Raw genomic sequence first — 13,921 nt, 5'->3', positions numbered from 1 at the left:
AAGGTTGTAGTTTTGTTTAAATAACGTAACAGGGTTGCTTGTTCTTAGAAACAAAATTAAAAAAAATCGCTCGTCCTCCATTATAGAGAAACTTGCAAAATACAATCCTTAATAATACAAAATGAGAGAAGTTATTTCAATTCACATTGGTCAAGCTGGTGTTCAAGTCGGTAACGCCTGTTGGGAACTCTACTGTTTGGAACATGGTATTCAACCTGATGGTTTGATGCCATCCGATAAGACTATTGGTGTTGAAGATGATGCTTTCAATACCTTCTTCTCTGAAACTGGTGCTGGTAAGCACGTTCCAAGAGCTGTCTTCCTCGATTTGGAACCAACTGTTGTTGATGAAGTTCGTACCGGTACTTATAGACAACTCTTCCACCCTGAACAATTGATCACTGGTAAGGAAGATGCTGCTAACAACTATGCTAGAGGTCACTACACTATTGGTAAGGAAATTGTCGATTTGTGTTTGGACAGAATTAGAAAGTTGGCTGACAATTGTACTGGTTTGCAAGGTTTCCTTGTCTTCTCATCTGTTGGTGGTGGTACTGGTTCTGGTTTGGGTGCCTTGTTGTTGGAAAGATTGTCTGTTGACTATGGTAAGAAGTCCAAGTTGGGTTTCACTGTCTATCCATCTCCTCAAGTTGCTACTGCTGTCGTCGAACCATACAACTCTGTCTTGTCCACTCACGCCTTGTTGGAACACACTGATGTTGCTGTCATGTTGGACAATGAAGCTATCTATGATATCTGTAGAAGATCATTGGATATCCAAAGACCAACCTACACTAATTTGAACAGATTGATTGCTCAAGTCATCTCCTCATTGACTGCTTCTTTGAGATTCGATGGTGCTTTGAACGTCGACGTTACTGAATTCCAAACTAACTTGGTCCCATATCCAAGAATTCACTTTATGTTGTGTTCTTATGCTCCAGTTATTTCTGCTGAAAAGGCTTATCACGAACAATTGTCTGTTGCTGAAATTACCAACTCTGCTTTCGAACCAGCCTCAATGATGGCTAAGTGTGATCCAAGACACGGTAAATACATGGCTTGTTGTTTGATGTACAGAGGTGATGTCGTTCCAAAGGACGTCAATGCTGCTGTTGCCACTATTAAGACTAAGAGAACTATCCAATTCGTTGACTGGTCTCCAACTGGTTTCAAGTGTGGTATCAATTACCAACCACCAACTGTCGTTCCAGGTGGTGATTTGGCTAAGGTTCAAAGAGCTGTCTGTATGATTTCCAACTCTACTGCCATTGCTGAAGTCTTCTCCAGAATTGATCACAAGTTCGACTTGATGTATGCCAAGAGAGCTTTCGTCCATTGGTATGTCGGTGAAGGTATGGAAGAAGGTGAATTCTCTGAAGCCAGAGAAGATTTGGCTGCCCTTGAAAAGGACTATGAAGAAGTTGGTACTGAATCCCAAGAAGGTGATGGTGAAGAAGGTGAAGATGGTGGTGACCAATAAATTAATTACTCCATTGAGACTTTTTCAAAAAATTATTAAGATTATTCTCAAATCTGAAAAAATTTATATCAGCTCACAAGTAGCTTGATATTGACTCAATTCAAAAGCAGGATGCAAAGTTGATTTCAGCAATTCATCTTTGAATAATGTATTTGGTTGACCATTAATAATTAACGAAATTTTACCCTCTACCTTGTTATGAATCATTTCTAGTGTTTGAATGTTAGTTCCAAAATAGTAATTTTCAATTTCAGAACCCGACTCATTTTCTGGCCAATATTTGTAAATCTTGATTTCGTTGTCCAATTTATGCAAACAGATCATATAGGAGCAGACAGAATAGTTTTTTCCTGACAAGTAAAAATCATCCTTAAATGCATATCCAACAAATAAATTATTCCAACAATTATTGGTGAATTTTGTTTGAAATCTAACAATGTCAAAATTATTAGAATCAATTATGTGATCTGGAATCAGCCCCATACAAGCACATGGCCAATCATCATTATAAATTTTCTGAACTGTTCTATTGTCATTTAGTACTTTCAATTTGTTACTAGTATATTCCGTATCAAATTCAGTGACATTAAAAACCCTTGTTGTGATAGTTGCATCCAATGATGATAAATTATTTAAAATATTATTTTCGCTTATTATTGGAGAAGATTGTGAATTGTTTGATAATATTAACTTTTCCAAATCCCTTTCTCTCCTTTCTAATTCCAATTCCTTCTTTTTTAATCTTTCTTCATATGCATTCAATTCACTCAACTTCCGATTTATCATGTCAAACAAATGGTTTGCACAAAGTTGCAGTGATGGGTCAGTGTTTTGGTTGTTCATCATTTTTTTTATTCTTGCTTTGGTTCCTTTTCTTCTTGTTGATTGTTCTCATTATCTGTTTGTCTCTTTTGTGCTTCCCTTCTACCAATATCTGCAATTTCTTCAATTTCCTCCAAGTTCAATTTATGAGTGATAAGATCATCATAATTGCCCAAGAATGAAATCCTCAATAAATCAATCTTATTTCTCACCAGAAATTCAAATAATTCACTTCCAGAAACAACAGCAATACTGACAGAGTTGTCTTTGGCTGTTTTCATAAAGTTGTGAATTTCCAATGCAGCTACATCTGGAGCTGAATAAATGTGAACAATCTTCTTAGATGGATCCTTTCGAGATGGGACAGCAAATTTATCGACCTCACTCAAACTTTCATTATCCCTCTGGGCAACATAGATCTTTTCAGTGAGATAGAGTCTGGATTTGTATCCCTCTGATTTAGATTCTTGAGATTGCAAGAGTTTAACTTTTTCATCAATGAGCTTTTGGTACTTATTTTGCATGGCTAGGTATGAGCCCTTATTTTGTTTCAAATCATGTGAAACATTTTGCAATTGAATATCCAAATCTTTAAGCTCACCAGCTGTTTGATTTTGCTCCTTTATAGATTTTATCAGTACTGAATATAACAGCTCTGACCAAACAATTGAAGTCCAATCCATAATTTCTCTCAGTTCCGGTGGCGATAACTTGATAGTGTCATCAATGGTGGCAGTCAAGACATCAATACTTGATGTGGATGAGGTGGCAGCCAATATTTGAGCAATATTTGGTGCACTTGACACTTTTACACTTGCATATTCCTTTTTGAGTAATTTTGACTCAAATCTTTCCAGATATTGATCATATTTAAGCTTACTCGAGAATATATTTACATTTCCTAAAATTGAAGGATCCATTGAGCTTCCAGCTTCCAACATGTTCATAAATATAAAATTAGGATATTGAACTATTTTTCTTAAAAATTCAATTTGCAATTTTTCATCTTGTTCCGATAATTCACTCTTTCCTTTCAAAGTAGCATATTTTCCAATTAATTCTTGTATTTTGAGTGTTTTTTCCAATTGAGTTTTATCCGAAATGTAATCCTTTTCATTTCTTTGTTGAACTTGTTGTACCTTTTGTTTTTTGATTTTTTCTTGAGATTTGGCAAAGTTTGATTTGTTCTTGGCCTCTGCCTTTGGTTTACTCACTTGAACACTCTTATTCCTAATTATATTGAAATTTCATACATTAGTAATATATCAATTAATATTATAATTTAAATAATTGTATGAATACTTGAGAAAATTCCAAATTAAAAGACTTACATGATGGTTGCATAGAATCTTCTCTCCCATTGATGAGAAAATTCGTTAGTAGTAAAACAATCACGATTGTTATTGATTGAAGTAACTATTGGAGCATGGTGATTTGCAAAGGCTTTCGGAATTTTCATCCAACAAGATGAAATGTACAAGGATTTCAACGATGATTGTTTAAACATTTTTTTATTAAATAATTCTTGCATTAATAGAATTTGAAGTTTTTAATCTTTTAAACATGATCTATAATCTCTTATGCATTGCATTGGGTAATGATGATTTTTAATAATATTAAACTATTGGATATTTCGGAGTTCTTCATCTCCGGAATCTTAGGAATGAAAAAACGTGTTTCCTAATTATCCACACTCAAACAAATTCCGAAAAAATGTTGCAACAACGATTGCAGTCATCCTCTTCAAAATCCATATGGATGAGAATAAAACAATCATCAGCATCATCATTACTTTTACTTTTGATTGTAATTTCCTATTGTTGTTTGCAAGTAAATGCTCTCGATGACAATCAATTCAAAACTTCACCCTCTTTTGCACTCCGAGATGTTTTTCAAATTGATTCCTCTTTAAATAGTAGTTTTATACAATTACAAGATTCAATTGCTGCTGTTTCTCTTGCTGGAAATCAAGAAGAAGAATTGAAAAATATATTCATTGATCCGAATCATCATGCTCTCTCATATTATCACAAAGTCTTGTCAGAGATGGATTTACTTGTTTATTTCCATACCAATGATTATTGTGCTAGGGAATATAATTTATATGCAATGAGTTTACTTGATTCAATTGTTAATACTATTGAAAAAGTTAGAGCAAAACATGGAAAGAACTTTAATTTGCCAGATGAAACTCTTCTCACAACAAGAGAATCCAAAGCTGTCAATCTCAAAGTTGCTCAATTCAATTGTCTCTCATCTGAATATAATGGTTTATTGTGTGATAAAATTCTTGGTGATTCTTGGAGAAATAGTTGTAAGCAAGATCTTCCATCATTCTTTGAATTGTCTCTAGGAATGAAGACTTCATTGAATGCTGACAGAGTCAAAGTTATGGATGAATATGTTGTGAATAGATTGAGATTTTTGCCTTCAAAGAAGAGACCAGAAACTTCATTGAATGGAATTGCTAATGTTATTCGTGTCAATAAGATTGGAAGACAACAAGATGAAGATAACAAGGTTCAAATTAGAATCACTGCTGACTCTACACAAGAAGAAATTCTGAATGAAAATAATGAATATATTCGTAAGGGTTTGACAATTCCACACCTCGTTTCAGATCTCAAAGACTCTATTTTACAATTCCTCAAATCTCAATATGAATTTACTGAATTTGATGGTGATAAGGAATCCATGTTGGCTACTAGACAATTCCCAAGATCCTATCTCTTCTATGAGGAATGTGATTTTAAGGAATTATTCAATCAAACTAATCCAACAAAGAAGGTTCGTCCAATGAATTTAATGCTCCTCCATAAGGGACCAGCTGATCATGAATTCCCAAGAACTATTATTTCCAATTATATTGAAGTTACATCTGCTCTTTTGAGAGAAATCTCTGCAGGTCTTGTCTATGTCTGTTCAGGAGAAGCAATCAAAGCTTTTGAAGCCACTAGAGACATTAATGGACAAGGTAATTTTGGTACCATCCTTGTCCATAACTTTTTATATGGTAAGAGACAATCTGAAATTCAAGACAGAGGACTTTTATTATTCTACAATCCAGTCATTACCAATATAACAAGCAGTGAACAATTGCATTTATTCAGAGGTGAACCATATGATGCTCAATTTGTCAAGGCTGATAGTAAGGCACTCATGAAACATATCAATCTCATGATGAAGCAAACTAAGGCAGTTAATAGTTTCGCAGATTGGAGAGATACTAACTTTTTCATGTTGAGAGGTTTAACCCCATTGAATGAAGCCATTTATCATTCCATTAAGACTTGGCTCATTAAATCTGTTGAACAAGAACAAGATTTAATCTCTATTGAAAAGGAACTCATTCCATTCCATAACTTGATTAAGGAAATTTTGACCAACTCTACCATTTTGAGAGATTCAAGAGTTGTATCAAAGGAATATCCATCCCAACTTCCAGATGACAATATTGAATATAGTGACAAGATGATTGAAAGTTGTACCATTGTTGATGAATATTTGACTGAAATGCTTGCCTCTTTCAATAGAGCTGCACAAGTCACCAAGAAGGATTTCTGGAGCTTTATTAATGAAAAGATTTCTCAAATCCAACAAGAACTCATCAAAGCTAAGAAGACTATGGGAGAAGAATGTGGAAAAGTCTGTGAAGAATTGTATTCTAAATTATTTGTCATTAACTCATTCAAGATTAATGAAGAACAATTAATGACTCTCTAAATTATTTATTAAATATTATTAAATCATTACAAAAATTATCTTTAAATTTACAAAATTTACAATTATTTCAATTATCTTCTTCCTCTTCTTCCTCTTCTTCACTCTCACTTTCAGCTGGAGGTGGAATATATGGTCCTAATGGAGATGGAGCAGTAGGTGTATCTAAAAAACTGGAATCAGTCAATCCTAAATCTCTCTTAATATCCATTTCAAGTTGTTGTCTTGGAGCTCCCACTTTGTAGAATAATCTGAAATATCTGGCCAATCTTGGATCTGTTTCACAAGTGTACATATTCTCTCCGAGTACATTACCAGCATCATCATTATGAGCTTCACTCTCTACAGGTGATGTTGCTGTCGAATAATTATTTGTTGTTGCTAGAGGGAGAGGAGGAACCATTCCACTCATCATCATGACTGGAGGAGGTGGAATACCCATACTACCTGAAGAAGACATTGAAGGAGGTGGAGGAACAAAACCAGCTGATGATGGTGGAGGTGGGACGAAACCAGCCGAACCTGGAGGTGGAGGAACAAAACCAGAAGATCCAGGTGGAGGAGGGACAAAGCCAGAAGCTGATGAAGGTGGAGGAGGAACTCCTGATGAATTTGTTGTTGTTGTTTCCATTGTTGTTGTTATTGTTGGATTAGAGACAGTGGTGGATGAAGATTCGAATTCTTTCATTTTGCTTTCCATTCCATCAACAGATTTTAATTTACTTTCCAAGAGGGAGAGTGTAATTTCAACACGATGTAAATCATGTTCCACACGGTTTAGTTTAGTTTCACATTGGAGAGAAAAATGGTTGAGCAGAGAAATTGTCTGAATAGTAAAGGAATTGATCAGATCGAGAGTTTGATAAAATTCTATCGGAGTGGCTTCCTTCTGACGAAGACGTGACGTTGAACGATAATGTGGTTGGTTCACTGCTGTTCGAGGAGTAGCAGGAGTTGTCATTTTTTTATATGTTATTCGAAAGTGACTAGATATTTCACAAGTCCATTATCAAAATAAAAAGCTTATTATTCTTTGATTCTCTACTGTGAGTCTTTTTCAAAATAATTGAAGAATAAGCAAATTAAAAGAAAAATTGATTTCATGCCACTTGAAAAAATTAGAAAATGAATTTTTTAAATATTGCAATAAAAATTAAAAAGAAAATATTTTAAATCCATAGGACTGATGATGATGCAGAGTAATCTTCTTCGTTTCCGAAAGACACTTCATCCCATGATGATGATGAAGACTACTCTACCAGTATATGCTTACCATCATTCTACTCAACAACAACAACAACAACAACACTCAAGAAAAGTTGTTCATAATCCGAAAAAACAAGTATCATCTTCATCGAATAGTACTATGAATACAAGCCCAATTACAAATAATACATCTCCCATTAGTAATAATAATAATTTAAGTTTGGAAAAATTACCATCTACCATGTCTTCATATTATAATTATGTTCCTATGGAAATTCCAATGGCTATTCAAGAAAAACTGCAAGAATATGAAAGAAAGAACAATGTAAAGATTTTATATTGTGTCGAGACAGGAAGTCACTCATATGGATATCATTGTGAATCACTTTCCGATTTTGATATTCGTTTTGTGTATTCATCATCATTGAGAGATTATTTAAAATTGAGGAATATGCTTGCAACTTATAGAGGAGGAGAAAAGAGCAAAATTCCTACATCAATTCAAAACATTTTTAAATGTAATGTGAATCCAATCCGATGCGTTGATATACTGGGATGGGAGTTACGTAGATCTTTTTCATTCATTTGGTCTGGTAATTCTTCAATTCTTGAATGGCTTGCCTCCGAAAGAGTGCTCGTTTCTCGAACTAATAATATTGACAGATTGAAGAATGTAGCTGCTAAAATTATTCATGGAAGTCCTTATACAGTGGCGTATGCAAAACTTAATACTGCAAAAAAGAATTATCACAATATTTTGGATAGCAAGGACAAACCACCTACATCACAACGAGATGTTTTGGATGTGAAAAAGACTCTATTCATTATTCAAACACTATTGAGTGTAAATATTTTGGAATGGAAGTATTTAATCAATACTAACCACGCTGATGTTGCTGAACCATTAGAAAATATAATAATTTTGAATTTTAGAAGATTATTTGATACTGTTAAAGCACTGAGAACAATTGAAATTGAAAAAGAAATTGAGGAATTATATTTGTTAAGGCAACAAGTACCAAATGTTCCATTATCTTCATTACATTTTGGACAACGAGTTGAATCATGGATTGTTTATGAATTGAATAGAGTTAATGCTGTTTGTAGTTCACTATTTGTTAAACATTCCAAAGATAGATGGGCTCAACATGACCAAGCTATCACTGATGAATTGGATGCACTCTTTTTAGATCTTCTTTTGGAGAATGACAAGTCGTTTACATACCACCCAAACAATGGACAATAAAGAGTTCTATTGGCGCCAAATTTGAATTACTTCCTCAATAAAAACACACAGAAATTGCAAACAAAAAAAATTAGCATACCAACAATAACCTTACATTGCAACACTTGCTAAAGCAAATTGAAAATATTCCTTGTTTAATTTAAACACCAACAACAATATAGAAAATATGAACTTGGTAAACCATTCTTCCTACTTGGGTCTTAAATCATTGACCCTAGCAATGTTGTTTTCTTCTTCGGTCTATTGTGCACCAAGTAGTAATTTCCTGCTTGATACTATTAGTAGTAGTCTTTCATACCAATCAATTATATTGACTACTTGTATTGCTATTCTTTTGGGAGTAGTTTTCAGTCTGAAATCCGAAAAGGAAGCCTCAAAGAGAAAACTTGAAGAACAAGCAGAACGCATAAAGGCTGTGGAAAAGGAAAACAAGAGTATTCAATCTAAATTGTCCAACATGGAGAAAATCAAAGATCAACAAAAGGAAGAAATTGCAACATTGCAAAAGGAAATAACAGAGAAAGATTCCAGAATTGCTACCTTGATGAAGGAAAAGCTTGATTTGAACAATGCCCTTACAAGCCAAAAGAAGGAATCAAAGATAATTAAGGAAGACAAGAAACAACTCAAAGAAGAAAGAGAACAGTTTGTTAATGAAGTATCAAACATGAAGGTGGAGCTTGAAAAGCTGAGAAATATCAAATCCGAAACAGAGACTAAATTTGCTTCCCTTGAAAAACAAGTCTCCTCTAAAACTAAGGAAATTACCACATTGAAGGATACCGTTATCGCAAAGGAAAGATCCGTTCTTGAGAAGACTAAGGAAGTTGAAAAACTCACTCAAGCCAAACAAAGAGATGCCAAGGAAATTGCTAAACTTTTGAAGGAAAAAGAAGAATTATTGGCAAAGATTCAATCATTTGTTCCAGCTACTTCTCCATCTCCTTCTACTGAAGTTGTTGAACAATTAAAGAAACAACTTGATGACACTAAGAAGGAGTTGTTACAGAAAGATGAATTGCTCAGAAATTGTAATCTCGACTTGAACAAGGAGATTGAAGAAACCTCTCGCAAATTCAAGGAAATTTCCAAAGAGGTTGAACATATCAAGCATGAAAGGGATGAGGAAAAGAGAAAGAGTGAATGCTTGCTTGTTGAAGTTACCAAGCTTTCTTCCCAAGATGAAACAAACCAAACAAGAAACAAGGAACTGGAAAAGGAGATTGCAGAAAAAGAGGAAATAATTGCTAAAAACATTCAGGCTTTACAACAAACAAAGACGGAATCTGAGAGTAAGGATAAGGTAATTTCTGATAATAAGGATTTGATTCATGCAAAGGAAGAAGCTATCGAAAGTTTGGTTTTAGAATCCGAAGGTTTAAAGAACCAATTGTTGTCATTAACCAATACATTGGAAGAACAAGAAAGGATAATTTATGAAAGTAATGAAGTGTTGAAGAACAACGAGCAAGTCATTGAAACATTACAAAAGGAAAGAGAGCAACACAAGAACGATATTGAAAATATCAAAATGCTCAAGTCAGAGCTCAAGACAAGAAACTTTGAAATTAATCAAATGAGAGTAGATGTTGATGCTGGAAAGAAGCAATTAAAAGAATGCACTGACAAACTTACAACCACTCAAAAAACCACCAAAGAAAAGGAATCACAGATCCAAAAGTTGAATCAAACGGTAGAAGCACTCAAATCAGATTTACAAAAAAGAGATGAAACCATTTCTTCAATTAATGATCAACGTAAAAAGAAGGAAGATGCTCTTAATTCCACTATGAGTGAAGTTGAAAAATTAAAGAAAGAGGTTGCTCTGGGAAGTGAAACTGTTGCAACATTAACAAAGGAATTGATTGCTGCCAAGGAAAAGGGAGAAGAACATTATAGAGAAATGCAAAAGTTGAATGAAACCTTAACCACTCTTTCAAGGGAGAAGGAGAAATCTACAGAGATGATCACCAAATTAGAACATTCTCTCCAAGAAACAAGCAACATATTAAAGGAATTAACGGAGAAGGCTTCAACTGAAAATCAAGAGCTCAAGAACACTATTACAACACTCCAAGAAGAAATTGAAATTCTTAAACAAGATGATAACAAAGATTCCGAGAGCAAAGTTGTTGCTTCCGAGAATATTGAGTTGAAACAACAAATCAAATCTTTCCAAGAAGAGATTGAAAAACACAAGAAGGTGGCTGAACAACAGGCTCAAATGAAGACTGTTATGAACACTGCCATGTCTGAAGTTGATGAGGTTAGAAAGATGATGGAGCAATTCAAACACTCCAATCAAGAATTAACCAAGATTGTAAAAGAAAAGGACGCCAAGATACTCGAATTGATTCAATCAAAGGCTTCCGATACTGTACAAAATTTAAAGGAAAGAGATGATATTCAATTGCAATTAACAAAGGCTCAACAAACCCTTAAAGAGTTGCAAGAAGTTTCTGCAACAGAAAGGGAACAATCTCAAACGAAGGTTGAACTTCTAGAAAAACAATTGTCCGAACAAGACACTTCTTCAATCAAGGAATCTTTTGAAGCCCGTATTAAGGAAATGCAGGCAGAAAGAGAAGAAATTGAAAATCAACTCAAACAAAAATCTCAACAAGCAGAAAAACAATCATCAGAATTGACAGAAGTGAATAATAGAGTGGAAAAATTAATGAGCGAATTATCAAAGAGACAATCAGAATTTGAAAAGTTGAGAGCAGATTTCGATCTAGTTTGCTCGAAATCAAAAGACTCAAAGGATGTATCTTCATTTACTAAAAGAATTGAATCTCTGGAAAAGTCTCAATCCTCACTCAACCAACAATTGGACAAGGAGAAAAGTGCCAAAGAAAAGGCTCTCAAGGAAGCTAAGGAAAAACAAAATGCTGAAAGAACTGAAAGTAAGAAGAAGATTGATGCTTTGGAAGCAACAATTAAGAACTTGACAGACAAAGTTAGCTCAGCCGAAAATTCATCTGTAAAGGATAAGGAAGAAATCAATGAACAAATGAAGGTTGTACAAGACCTCTCACTTAAGGTTTCAATTTTGGAAAAGATGAATATTGAACTGGAAGAATCTAAGAAGGCAGTTGTGGAACCAATTATTGTTAAGGAAACATCATCTCAAGAAGTTGAGGAATTGAAAACAATAATTGTCAAGAAAGATATTGAGGTAAATGATTTGAGAGAAAACATTTCCAAATTGATGGATCAGCTCAACATTTTGAAGAGTGGAAATGCAGCTCAAGTAATGGCAGAAGTTGAAAAGTTAAAGAAGCAATTAGCCCTCGCTGAAGATTCCAAAGCCAAAATTACAAAGAATTACAATGAAGAAAAGCTCAAGGTTGAAAATTACAAGAAGGAATTATCCAGACTCAACAAGAAGAAATAAAAAATCAAGAGTGAAATTTTAATTTTATCTAAAATAGTTCACTCAACTATTAAAGTATCTTTTATGGAAACGATAATAAAAAACCTCAACTATTTTCCACTCTCAAAAAAAAATGTTTGAACAAGAACTAGAGGACAGATCATCTTTAACAACCAAGAGCCAGGTACCCTTATTAACATCATCAATGAGCAGAGGTAAAATGTCATCACTATCAACAACAACAACATTAGATGAACAGCAGCACCAGCAAATCAATGGAATTCCTACTCCATTATCTAATAGAAAATATTTTGGAGATTCCGAACTAGTAGATGGTGCATCAACACCAAAACAACACCACCATCATCATCACCACCACCATCCAACAAAACCTCCACTCACCACAAAAGCAAAAAAGATTGAATTGGCTAAAAAGATTGGACGTGTTGTTTATTCATTGTTTTTATTAATTGTGATGGGAGGACTAATTACATTGGATGTTATAACACAACCAAAGAATTCATGGATTTCTAGAGGTTCTATTGTGATTGCTGTTACATTGTTTGGTAGAACTATTTATGAATTTCTGTTTGAAATTTTGTATGAATGGATTTTGGACTATTTCATTACTGAGGAAATAAAGAAACCTAACGAAAATGTGTAAATAAAAATTGTAAAGTAATTTCTATTATATTGAAAACTGTAAATTCCGAATATTCAACCATTCGAGACAAACAATTGAATTTTCATTTCATTATTCAATTTTACATTTTCATCATCTGAAAATGTCAGAGAGTGCAATAAAGTATTTGTTAAAATTATCAATTTCTTTATTGAATTTTATAAATGAAACTCATAATATATACAATTAAATAATTTAAAAGAAATAACATTGAGCAAAATCTGGTTCAACTGGATAAGTGTAAACTGGATTGTAATTGTAAATCAATGAGGCAAGTTCACTTTGTTCATTTTGGAATTTGTGTTGACTCTTTCTAGCTTCATTGACAAAGAATTGAGAAAAGTACATGTTAGCTTGTAAACTATCAAATGAATGATCGATATCTTCATGACACCATTCAAAGGCAATTTTTTCTGGATGGAATTGACTGGCATAGATTGGATATCTCTTGTTTTCATAAAGTGAAATAAATCCCTTTCCATTTCTATCCTTATTAATTGCTAAAAGTAAATTTTCAGAAGTGAGCTTTTGATTGGTCATCCAAGATGGAATAGGAACACCATAATGATGATTATTAAGAGTGACAGGTTGAGTTGCCAAAGTATTCATGTATGAAATTGGACAATTATTGAAAATTCTACTCATCTTTTTAGTGTCTGGAATTGAATTTGTAAAATTCAATGGCATTGAAATGTTATAACTATCAAATCCACCAGCAAGAATGTTAGAATCACCAGACAAGATAATTGTCAAGGATTGCATTCCCAAACAAGTTCCCCAAATTGGGAAGGAATCTTGATTTTTATCATAGGATTCCATTGACCACTTGACAAATAATCCTAAAGTTTTTAAATATGGAGTCCAAGAACCATCATTATTGGTTAAATCGGTACCACCTATATATTTTCATTATACAAATCATGTATTTTCATTTATGAATTTCATATATTTTCATATATTAAATTCCAATTTAAATATTCAATATAAATTTCATTCATAAATTTCATTGATCATCATCATCAATATAAATATTCAATTATTCACATCATGAAATTTCAAATTATTAATATTTACCTCCTGGAAAAACAACACCATTCAAAGATTCAAATAATGTACGTAATTGACTTTCAGGTAAATTATATGGAATTGGAACAACACGAGCACCACCAGATTCAACATATTTAACATAGGATGCAGCAATATAGGTGTTACCATATCTACTCAATGTACGTCCTGTTGGTTGTGCAATAATTCCTATAATTGGACGATCATTGGTTTTTAATAATTTAATATTGTGTTTCAACTTGAAGCCGAGCTCGGCTCCGTTGATAATCAATGTATTACATCCACAAAAGAGAATGGCAAGGATGAGAATAAATGTACGTG

General features: G+C 33.5%; 6 protein-coding genes across 6 annotated transcripts; 4 read left to right on the top strand and 2 right to left on the bottom strand.

The window, feature by feature from the left end:
- Positions 1 to 58: 58 nt before the first annotated feature.
- Positions 59 to 1,509, top strand: NAEGRDRAFT_56065 (alpha-tubulin). Its single transcript, XM_002680043.1, has one exon. It carries the CDS (start codon positions 122 to 124, stop codon positions 1,481 to 1,483), a length of 1,362 nt encoding a protein of 453 aa, XP_002680089.1. The 5' UTR covers positions 59 to 121; the 3' UTR covers positions 1,484 to 1,509.
- Positions 1,510 to 2,334: 825 nt separating this feature from the next.
- NAEGRDRAFT_47242 (uncharacterized protein) lies at positions 2,335 to 3,812 on the bottom strand (the record flags this gene model as incomplete). The annotated part of the gene is made up of 2 exons (XM_002679921.1): positions 2,335 to 3,535; positions 3,637 to 3,812. 2 exons carry the CDS (start codon positions 3,810 to 3,812, stop codon positions 2,335 to 2,337), a joined length of 1,377 nt encoding a protein of 458 aa, XP_002679967.1.
- A 206-nt stretch (positions 3,813 to 4,018) lies between these two features.
- Positions 4,019 to 6,967, top strand: NAEGRDRAFT_78874 (uncharacterized protein; the record flags this gene model as incomplete). The annotated part of the gene is made up of 1 exon (XM_002680042.1): positions 4,019 to 6,967. One exon carries the CDS (start codon positions 4,019 to 4,021, stop codon positions 6,026 to 6,028), a length of 2,010 nt encoding a protein of 669 aa, XP_002680088.1. The 3' UTR covers positions 6,029 to 6,967.
- A 301-nt stretch (positions 6,968 to 7,268) lies between these two features.
- Positions 7,269 to 8,477, top strand: NAEGRDRAFT_64730 (uncharacterized protein; the record flags this gene model as incomplete). The annotated part of the gene is made up of 1 exon (XM_002680041.1): positions 7,269 to 8,477. One exon carries the CDS (start codon positions 7,269 to 7,271, stop codon positions 8,475 to 8,477), a length of 1,209 nt encoding a protein of 402 aa, XP_002680087.1.
- Positions 8,478 to 11,986: 3,509 nt separating this feature from the next.
- On the top strand, positions 11,987 to 12,517 carry NAEGRDRAFT_64728 (uncharacterized protein; the record flags this gene model as incomplete). Its single annotated transcript, XM_002680040.1, has 1 exon — positions 11,987 to 12,517. One exon carries the CDS (start codon positions 11,987 to 11,989, stop codon positions 12,515 to 12,517), a length of 531 nt encoding a protein of 176 aa, XP_002680086.1.
- A 213-nt stretch (positions 12,518 to 12,730) lies between these two features.
- Positions 12,731 to 13,814, bottom strand: NAEGRDRAFT_2938 (uncharacterized protein; the record flags this gene model as incomplete). Its single annotated transcript, XM_002679920.2, has 2 exons — positions 12,731 to 13,431; positions 13,610 to 13,814. Coding segments are annotated over 2 exons (906 nt in total), but the record flags the coding sequence as incomplete, so codon positions are not given.
- Between the last annotated feature and the right edge of the window lie 107 nt (positions 13,815 to 13,921).

This window comes from Naegleria gruberi (assembly GCF_000004985.1).
Source record: "Naegleria gruberi genomic scaffold NAEGRscaffold_11, whole genome shotgun sequence".
Classification (NCBI taxonomy): Eukaryota; Heterolobosea; class Eutetramitea; order Acrasida; family Naegleriidae; genus Naegleria; species Naegleria gruberi.
The sequence above is the reverse complement of the archived record's forward strand: the minus strand, read 5'-3'. Positions and strand labels throughout refer to the sequence as shown.

Bases quoted from the DNA above. Each gene is read 5' to 3' on its own strand.
- NAEGRDRAFT_56065 (XM_002680043.1), top strand. From the start codon at position 122: ATGAGAGAAGTTATTTCAATTCACATTGGTCAAGCTGGTGTTCAAGTC.